We start from the raw sequence: 10,912 nt of genomic DNA, 5'->3' as shown, positions 1-10,912 counted from the left end.
CCGGAAATTGACCGGAATCCAGTGGACATGTACCAACTAAAACATTAACAAAAATTCGTATACCAACTTGACATTTAACCAATAGTTCTTGTACCAAATTAATTTTTACTTAATATTAAAATCATTTAGTTAGTTAGGTTTTTTTTTTTTTTTTTGGTTGTGTGGAAGGAAGTTGTTTTGATAAGATGAAGAGTGTTTTAAACAAATCTAAAATTATATCATGATTCCATATAGTTGGTATATCACGGTTATAAAAATATTTGAATTTTGTACTGACGACTTGAATTTAGTAATAACTGAAAATATTCATTAAATAAGGCAACTTGCGACCATTCTTTGGTTTGGCTAGGATACAGAGCAAAGAGACACGAAACCCTTAAAAAATATAATTAGACATATTCAACAAAGTTATAGGAAATTATGGTCAAATATAACTATTAGATATATATTGTAGATGTGAAATTTGCATTTTTTTGTCTCGTATGTTGTTTGTTTGTTTATTTTTTCTTTGTAATTATTGTGGTTTATATTATAAATTTTAGTTTTAATTTTGTATCTTTCAATTTTCGATAATTTTAGTCAATTTTTTTATATGAGAACCCGCAATCGTTATCTTTTGGTCCGTAATGAGTAAATAACAAGTATAATTTTAGTCATTTTCATCACATTGTTGTCGTATCAGCGTTACGTTAAGAAAAGAACTGGAATTGCAACAAAAGAAAAAAAGAAAAAAAAGAAGAAGACTAAATATAAATGATTAATGAACTGAAATTTGACAACATGGATGATCAAAATCGTAAATATACAAGACCAATATACAAATATTTTCCCTTTTAGTCTTATTGCCTCAATTATAGTCAACATATTGAATTCTTCTATGAATAAAATAAAATAATATATATATATTTTTTGTTGCGTTATATATTTCTCATAATTAATTCTAACCCTTTTAATTTAATAAAATACAACGCATATTCAATAATATGAACCGTTTGAAGATTTCCTCTTGACAGGTTTCCTAGGAAAATGCCCATATTTATCCCTTTATTATTTGGTTAATTTTGAAGTAATCAATTTTTCATTTTCCAAAACAGAATCTAACAGTATCTTTAAAAAAAAGAAAGAAAGAAGAATTTAAGAAGAACTAAGGATGCTACTTTCGCTTTTTCTTACACCTAAAAAAAAATTATATTTTATAAAGTATTAAAATAAAAAAATATTATTTTTAAAAATTTCAAATACTGTAAAGTGTAAATCTAATTTGAAAAATAATGCAATACAATTTTCTATGATAAAGCATCTGCAATAATTAAAAAAAAAAATAAAATTCTAAAGAGAGAAACAATAACACAAAATCTTAAATGATCATTATCCTTTCGGAAAAAAATTTCAAACACATATTCACAAATTTATCCCGTAATTTTTTTTTTCCTAAATACTTTCTTTACAAAAAAAAATAGAACCAAATATTACCAATCAAATTTCTTTAATTTCTATGTTAGTTTACCGCGCCACGACTAAGACGAAGTACTCATCTTCAGAAAACTTCTCAAAGAAGCAATTAAAGGTTAACTAGTTTTTTAGATAAATAATATCTTCTTGTCGAGATTGGGGCAGTTCAAATATTTTGAGAATTAAGTAAGACCATATTAATTATTAATTATTTAATAAAAATTTCGACTGCACAACCATGAGTCTTATAAAAACTTATTAAACATCAATTTTAAATCGATTTAGGATAAGACCATTACACAGTCGACAGTCCTAAAAAATTCATTACAATTTCTTACCTTATCAAAACTATATTTTTTGTCTTATAACTTGTATGTTTTTCACTTTTGATCAGGTTGTCGGTCAATTTACGATCTTAATAATAATTAATTAATTTATAGTTTTTTTCAATTTTAATCTTTTTTATGAAAATTTTGACGTGAGACCAAAAATGATAACGTGAGACCGGATATGATGTTGAGACATCGGAAAAAAAAATGTAACAATATACTTTTAAAAGGATTAAAATTTTTAAAAAATTAAATTATTAAAGTAAAAGCAAGAATTGAACATAGACATATAGGACAAAAAATGAAAAAAAGTGCAAGTTATGTCGAAAATATGATTTTCCCAGTCTCCAAAAAAAAAAAAAGATTTTCCCCCAATCTTAACGAAGCCTTAATTCTTCAAAATATCATATATATTAAAATTATATATTTTCTGACCCGATCGTTTGCCATGCTTACTGTGGAGACATAATATATATAGTTGTATATGTGTATATATGTATGTATATTTGTACTATCAAAATAGTCAAACACGAAAACTCAAACTACCAATTCATATCTTCCCTACGATGTGGTCAACTACACATACGAATATATATGTATATACAATCATTTTTTTTATGAAAAACCCTATACATTATTCCTAGTTTCCTTATAATCTTCTTCTTGACACCAAGAACACACACCAAACACACACACTGGATTTGTAAAAGAAACTACTTCTATCTATGAGCTTCCAATCAAACAATACATGGCAAAACTGAAGAAGTCGAGTCTTTTACAATCCATGAAAGTTGTGATCATATGGAGCTTGATGCTGTGTTGCTTGGTGCGGTTCGTGCAGTGCCAACAAGTATCCGATAACGACTACAATGCGTACGTAAACAGCAGCCAGCTGGAAGATCCGAGGGTCCTTAATCAGTTCACGGAGATCGTCTACAACCGGCTTTCCGGCATGACGTCCGATCTTATACACAGTGAGATTGCTAAACAGGCTACCTTCTGTGTCACGGACCCGTAAGATCATCTCACATGATTTCGACTACGTGTGGCCTATATACATATTATCCCTTGTTTTTTTTAAATTTTTGGGCATTTTTTTTGTTAGCAGACCAGAAAATTAATAAAGTGGATGATTTTATTTGATTTTTTTAAAAAAAATTTTACAAAAATTATTTATTGAATTTTAAAAGAGACGACTTTGCATTGTTATTGTGATGACAGGCAAGATGACTGGAACAGATCTTTTAATTTCTCTGATAATTTGGATTTCTTGTCTCGGTGCATCCTCACTACTAAAGGTATGTTTCATTTTTTTTAGGTTTAATTAATAGTGAATCAATTTGGGTGTTAAAAATTAGTTAAATAAAATTATTTAAGTAGGAAATTTTTTTATTAATTATTGTTAAAAATTTGGGTGTTATTATAGATTAATACTCGACTCGATTTTTTCTTTTAAATTGTGGTTGCTAAGGTCATTTTGTGTTCATACGGTGTTAAAAAATATTTCTTCCTCGAACCAATAGATAGTCATATTTTCATCATATTTTCCTTTATATTTTAATTTACGCGTTTCGACAAAGCATGCTCACAAATTGATCCATACTTTGTATTAAAGGAATTAATAAATTATCGACGACTCTCTCCATAGTTTTGATTTAATTAAAATCTTGGGAAGTACAAAACTTTATTTAATTTAGATTTTACAGCTTTGTAAAGTACTAAACAAATCATTAGGATTCGCTCAGCTTGTAATCCGCATTATATTTAGTTTAAAAATTGCGGACAAATTGACTTATAACCTATCAAATAGCTCATTTATATATTAATTAATATTAGTTTAATGATAATTTTTGTTCTTAACCTATCTCCAATATTAGTACTTTAATGATTCTTGTTTATCTTAATATATCTCCAATAATTCATCTTTATCTAGCTAGGCGGATTTTGAGGCCGCCTAGACGGCCAATCAATGTAATAACATCCACAAGCTTCAACTGGTGGGCAACCGCCTAGCATCTAGGACGCCGCCTTTTAGAAGCTTTTGAAAATTATTCCATATTAGACTTAGAATATTTGTCCTCGTATGATGTGGTTAAATATTAGTAACTGAATCATCAAAATGATATTGAAATAGGGAGAGAAATAGTCTCGTTATAACATGTCTTTTTGTTATTTTGGATTTTTATCTGAAAATTTTCAATATTGGTACCCTATATTCATTTTCTTCTCAATTTTGGGGGTTTTTTCCCCAACATGAGGCTAATGTAGCTTGATTTGATGTCGACATGAAATTCGTGTGTGTAGTGATTAATTACTAAAATTTCCAAAAAAAAATGAAAAATAAGGAGGAAGACCTAGTTTTGACAAATCAAATTTATATAGAAGTAAATAGATCAGGCGAAAAAAATATAATTTTCTCGTTAAATGGAAGGCCCGATGTTCTATATTACAATAATATAAATACCCGTCTATTCTTTTTTCAAGATGTTCGTGTGAAATTGTTAGATGAAAAAGAAAACAAATAGTAATAAGGTTTATGCATGAACATCTTGAACAAAAACAAGAAACATACTATTTCGGTCAGTGTAGCATAAAATTTGGAACGACGTATAGGGTAACAAAAATATCGATATGAAAAAAATTTATACCGATATTGATACGATATAAATACCAAAAAAAAAAATTCAATATATCAAAAAAATATCTATATATCAAAAAAAATTTCATACCATATTTGATATAATTCCATATCGACGCAACATGCATTTATGTGCAAGCAGCTGAATTGAGACATCCTTAGATTGGATATCGATTCTAACGTTGGTGATGAAACAGGAGACTTGCCGCAGAGATTGTGTACAGCAGCAGACCTCAGATTCTACTTCACCAATTTCATCGCAAGAGCCAATACCCCCACCACTTTCTTGAGGCCCAACAGGAACTGTAACGTCTCCTCCTGGATTTCGGGCTGCGAGCCCGGATGGGCTTGCAGTGCGGGCCTTTCGCAGCCCTTGGATTACAAAGAATCTCGTGAAATCCCTGCCCGAACCACCGATTGCCAGCCATGTTGCGAGGGATTCTTCTGCCCGCAAGGCCTCACCTGCATGATCCGTTAGTCTTTGTCATGCTGCTTAATTAATGCTTACTTCATTGATTCCATGATGTTGAATTTATTTGATCTTGTGATTTTTTTTTTTTTTTCAAATTAGTTCCTGTTGATTTTTCATACGAGTATGCAGTTTGCTTTCCTCAATTAAGTGAGAAATTTTTGGATAAAATTTAGAAAATGATCCTCTATAATTTTCTGAAAAATATTGACTTGCTAGTTGCAGTTTGTTTTTCTTGCATTACGTTTGTTGGTTATGCTCGAAGTTAAACAGGCCCGAATACGAATCCGATATTGTTGCTCTTCGTTTTGTTACTGACAAAGAATCTCTGATTTTGAGTGCTTTTGGCGTTTGTGTAGCTTGTCCGTTGGGTTCATATTGCCCGCTGGCTACGTTCAATGGGAGCACCGGCTTATGTGACCCGTACGTTGTTACTCAGAGCTGGCTTCTTGGTTATCTTCCATAGTTTGTGCATTATATTTATTGCTTGTTCTCTGCAGATATATGTACCAACTCCCCCCTGGAAAGCCGAATCACACTTGTGGAGGGGCTAATATTTGGGCAGATGTTAGCAGAGGTGGTTCCATGTTTTGTTCAGCTGGATCATATTGTCCAACGAGCACGGAAGAGGTTCCTTGCAGCAGCGGGTATCGGTTTTTGTTCTGATTTATTTGATGGTGCCTGAGTCTTGATTCTTTGTACCTTTTGTACTTGAGTTTGTGACAGTGCATGCCTGCTAAAAACTCATCTTTTTTTTTTGGAATTTGATTCTCAGGCACTACTGCCGGATGGGCTCCAGATCTCAGACCGGTGAGTCCATGATCGAATTTTGTATGATTGGTCTTGTGAATGAACACGCATTATATGTCGAATGGTGGAAACTCTTCCTTTAGATTAGCAGCTTCAGTTTGCGTGTGATTTGGTGCATTTAGTGACTCTAACTCATGGATCCTTGTACTTTGCTGACCATCTTATGCATTTGTTGCAGGGTGCCTCTGGTTGACTGCATGTGGACCAAACTCCACAAAGCAGAACATAACTAGATATGGTCTAATGCTCATTGTAAGTTTTCCTACGTATTTTAGTTCATGAAGAATCTTGTACTCTTCGATACTGCCTAATTTCTTCCGGGAGTAATTCAGGATTGTTACTGTTTTGAAGTGATCCATGTAACACATCTGATCTTAACGTTATTTGAAAAATCGTATAGTGTCTCTATTCCAAGGTCTTGCTATATTTGATGGAACCATATCTGATAGATAAAGCACTATTCTTGCTTTTTGCAGATTGGTGTTAGTGTTCTTCTGTTTATCTTTTACAATTGTTATGGGCAAGTGATCACCATTAGCGAAAGGAGATATGCTAGATCAAGGGAAGTTGCTGTGAAAAGTGTCAAGGAAAGTGCCCAAGCACAGGCAAGATGGCTAGTAGCGAGGGATGCAATCAAGAAAAGGGCAGTTGAGCTTCAATCTCAAGTATCCCGCACGTTTTCTGGTAGAATTACCACAGTACCTATCGAGAAGGTGAAATACTGAACCAAACTAAAAGTGATACAGATGGGTATTTGCATTAGCCTATGTTGCCTAATAAGTTTAGTGCCTTCCAGCGACGTGCTGCTTTATCTGGAGAAAAGCAAATAGAAGCTGGTAATCATCCGATTGAAGAATATGTGGAGAGTTTTGAAGGTGTGAATCCAGAAGCTGAGAACAAGGATAAGAAGAAAAAGGTGAAGGTCAAACACATTCGCACTGATACGCAAATATTCAAGTATGCCTATTTGCAACTGGAGAAAGAGAAAGCTCAACAACAGCAGAACATAAACCTTCTTGTGCCCATAAATATTTCAGAAGCTGTTAACAATGAGACCAGGAAAAGACCCAACATCGAGATTTCTTTCAGAGATCTTACGGTCTCTTTGAAAGAAGGCAAGAAACATCTTTTGCGGTCCGTTACTGGGGAGATCAAGCCTTCTCGAATTACTGCTCTGATGGGCCCATCAGGGGCTGGAAAAACAACTTTACTCTCAGCTCTGGCTGGAAAAACAGTTGGTTGCTCAATAACCGGATTAGTTCTTATAAATGGAAAAGTGGAATCAATACGGTCATATAAAAAGATCGTTGGCTTTGTGCCACAGGATGATGTAGTTCATGGAAATTTGACTGTGGAAGAGAATATATGGTTCAGTGCCAATTGCAGGTATGCTATGATACAACATAATCTTTTTACTTCTGAAAGTCATATGGAATCTGGACTTGATAAGTTGGTAGATTCCACTAAAACTTCATAATATGGAGCATCTTATTGAATCATTGGCCTACATATGATATTCATCATGCCTCATTCTTCAAACTCATGCTCATAATGTTTGCGATTTCCGTTCACTTTCATTAATATTAAGAAAAAATATACCAAAGGACGCCAAAGCTTCTAAATTTGTACGAAATAATATCTTTTAACTCTTGCACATGTTTATTAATTTAAGAACTTGTAATTGGTAAAAATCATATCAAAATAACATACCGTTCTAAATCTATTCCAAGATGACTTAACCATGCACAACCACCCAACCATTGACTATTATCAGCTAAAAAGATGATTCCAATAATTTATTTCAGCTTGGGTTGTCTTGTTCAAATCCTTGGTGTGAACATATAGTTTTCCATTCCCTTATTTCTAATAAGTATTTATTTCGAATTTATTGAAGACTGTCAGCAGATTTACCAAAAGCAGAGAAGGTACTGGTTGTCGAAAGAGTGATCGAGTCTTTGGGACTGCAGCCAGTGAGGAACTCTCTCGTTGGCACTGTGGAGAAGCGAGGTATATCTGGAGGACAGAGGAAGCGAGTAAATGTCGGTCTGGAGCTGGTGATGGAACCTTCACTTTTATTCCTGGATGAACCAACATCTGGACTGGACAGCTCATCTTCGCAGCTTCTACTTAGAGCCCTCAGGCGTGAAGCTCTCGAGGGAGTAAACATTTGCATGGTTGTGCACCAACCTAGGTAATATTAGAATTCTTGTTACGGAATTTGCTCAATTACCTGCCGCATATGAATAAATGATTATAACATATAGACAACACAATAAGCCGGAAGGCATCTTGATTAGAAATATCACATCTGTCAATATAGATGCATAAGAAGGTGCAGCCACTTTTAATTTGTCGATATTAGGAGGTAATATCTTTTTCCCCAACGGGTTTATTTCATGCTTTTGGTTAATCGAGTAATCTGTTTCGTATTGCAGCTATTCCTTGTTCAGGATGTTTGATGATTTGATACTTCTAGCGAAGGGAGGTCTCACAGCCTATCATGGTCCAGTGATGGAGGTTGAAGATTACTTTGCACAACTTGGTATCATTGTCCCTGAGCGTATTAATCCACCAGACTATTTTATAGATGTTTTGGAAGGGATGGCTAAACCGAGTACAAGCTCATGTGTGACTTATGAAGAGCTTCCTTTAAGATGGAAGCTTCATAAAGGCTATCCGGTACCTCCAGATATGCAAAATGACATTTCTGTGCGAATAATCCGCGATGATTCAATAGACCATGCCAGTTTCAGTGGTGAGCAATTATCATTTTGTGGAGAATACTGGCAAAATTTAAAATACAGACTGGAGGCGCGGTTTGAGGGGATATTGAATAATTTCCTGAAATCAAAGGACTTGTCCGGAAGGAGAACTCCCAGTATTATCCTACAGTATAAACACTTCCTGGGAAGGTAAAATACTGAGTTACATCCTTCTCATATGACTATTTTTTGTTTGCGAGATGCCGAGATTCAAGGATTGATTCATGATTTCATTCACATGCAACTCGTTTATATATGATCACAAGTTTATACGACACTGAATCATGCAGTAATAGACTTCTCTTCAACGTGTTTGTTATATTAGGATGGCTAAGCAGCGACTACGAGAGGCTAGAATCCTAGCAATAGACTTTCTTATTTTGTTGCTCGCTGGTGCTTGTTTGGGATTGATTGCAAAAGCAAGCGATCAAAGCTTTAACGCACCTGGTTACACGTATACCATCATTGCCACATGTAAGTTCATTTTTATTTGATCATTCTTAGAGCTATAGATTGTAATCTTTTAGTTCTCTGTTGACTTGAATAAGTTGTGAGGTCTGAATCAATATTCTTCTTCCCTTGCAGCTCTGCTCTGCAAAATCGCGGCCCTGAGAACGTTCGCCCTGGATAAGTTGCAATACCGCAGGGAACGTGCTTCTGGGATTAGCAGCCTGGCTCATTTTATTGCTAAAGACACGATCGACCATTTCAACACGCTGATTAAGCCATTGGTCTACCTCTCCATGTTTTATACCTTCAGCAATCCTAGATCTACCTTCTTCGACAATTATATTGTCTTGCTCTGCCTCGTATATTGTGTTACCGGAATCGCTTATGTATTGGCAATCTTCCTTGAACCTGGTCCATCTCAGCTGGTGATCAAACATTCTCCACTTTACTAAACTACTTTTTTTCCTTATTGTTCCAGAATATTTTTGACATTCTGAAATGGTTTCACGTTATGCAGTGTTCTGTGCTTCTACCTGTGGTCCTGACTCTTCTGTCAACTCAGCCGAAAACGGGGAAGTTTATGAAGATTTTGACAGAATTGTGCTATCCAAACTGGGCTCTAGAAGCCTTTATCGTCTCAAACGCCAAAAGGTGTGTTGGAATTCTTTCCTAGAGCATAAACATTTTGTTTCCCATCCATCACCTATGCTATCACTCAACATTGTTGCATAATTCTAGTCGAAACAGACACGAATATTAATCTTCCATCACCTTAATTTCCACTTGCAGATATTATGGTGTATGGCTAATACAACGTTGCGGTGCACTTCTAAGAACTGGCTACAATCTTCACTATTGGAAACTGTGTATATCCCTTCTCATCGGTGCTGGTGCAGCCTGTCGCGCTCTAGCTTTTATTGGTATGCTAACGTTACAGAAGAAATGACATCGTCATTCATTCATTTGAAAATTTTCATATTTGTTCACCAAAATTATAGGCTTGTAGAAATTAGTTGCAAAGGGGGGTTGATTGTTATAGTGGATTAGATTGAGTTCGGCTCAAATCTGCGACGAGAGTTCGATACAATATATAGTGTATCCACATGAAATTTACCAAAGATTTATATGTAATAGACATGAATTTTGATAGCTTATATCTAAAAAAATGTAGCATAGGATTAGAGGACATGTACATAAATCCAATGTGGATCATTATTATTATTATTATTTGGGTGCAGATTCAATACACAAACATTCAATTCTTTTTATTTATTGAAGAAACTAATAAACAGGAAATACCATGTATATAAATATTAATTAGTAGTTTGCAATTGTATATTTTGTGCAATTGCATTCCAATCTTGGTCATCATTATATTATACTTTGGCATTTTTTGTTTTAAGAATTATGGGTAAAATTTAAGGCATGTATAAATAATCTTGATGTATAAATAATCGAAAATATGAAGTTACAATAATACTTATCAATTTCAGTAGAATCTCTTTAAATTAATACTCAATAAATTAATAGCCTGTCAAAAAATAATATTTTTATTCCGTCCCGACTTGAGCTAGTTTATTAAATCAGCGATTTCGATAAATAATAAGATAATAAATATTTGCAAAACTCTTATATAACTATACAATCATGTCAATATCATAAATTATTAATTCTCTAAAATTACTAAATATAACTAATGACAAGTTAGTAAAATTTGATGATATTTGTTGTTTGTTTTCTTTTCTTGAAATTCAAATCTATATAACTTTTCTCATTGCATCCAAAAATTCTGATGTTGCATTATCGAACTATAACGAAAATTTCGAAAAGTTGTTTTCTCCACGAATGCTTCATTTCACGCAATTGGTTCCAAATATACTCATACTGTAGCATCCTCAACTTCATCATCAACGTGATTTTCAATTACGTTTGCTGCAATTTCTTCTAATTTTTTCACTTGCGAACACAACCACTTTCACCTGGATAAAATATAGAAACATTT

General features: G+C 33.7%; 1 protein-coding gene across 1 annotated transcript; it reads left to right on the top strand.

Moving 5' to 3' along the window:
• Positions 1–2,426: 2,426 nt before the first annotated feature.
• LOC140864615 (ABC transporter G family member 24-like) lies at positions 2,427–10,119 on the top strand. Its single transcript, XM_073268898.1, has 15 exons — positions 2,427–2,795; positions 3,003–3,079; positions 4,617–4,892; positions 5,248–5,311; positions 5,389–5,535; positions 5,664–5,698; positions 5,877–5,950; positions 6,175–6,411; positions 6,495–7,084; positions 7,593–7,889; positions 8,134–8,610; positions 8,786–8,934; positions 9,046–9,335; positions 9,428–9,561; positions 9,700–10,119. Exons 1-15 carry the CDS (start codon positions 2,530–2,532, stop codon positions 9,854–9,856), a joined length of 3,270 nt encoding a protein of 1,089 aa, XP_073124999.1. The 5' UTR covers positions 2,427–2,529; the 3' UTR covers positions 9,857–10,119.
• Positions 10,120–10,912: the final 793 nt, after the last annotated feature.

This window comes from Henckelia pumila, chromosome 4 (assembly GCF_033568475.1).
Source record: "Henckelia pumila isolate YLH828 chromosome 4, ASM3356847v2, whole genome shotgun sequence".
Taxonomy (NCBI): Eukaryota; Viridiplantae; Streptophyta; class Magnoliopsida; order Lamiales; family Gesneriaceae; genus Henckelia; species Henckelia pumila.
This window is presented reverse-complemented; position numbering and strand designations above follow the sequence as displayed.

Coding starts and splice junctions, on each gene's coding strand:
- LOC140864615 (XM_073268898.1), top strand. CDS start 2,530: ATGGCAAAACTGAAGAAGTCGAGTCTTTTACAATCCATGAAAGTTGTG. Junction 3,080..4,616: donor GTGCATCCTCACTACTAAAG/GTATGTTTCATT, acceptor GTGATGAAACAG/GAGACTTGCCGCAGAGATTG. Junction 9,336..9,427: donor AACCTGGTCCATCTCAGCTG/GTGATCAAACAT, acceptor CACGTTATGCAG/TGTTCTGTGCTTCTACCTGT.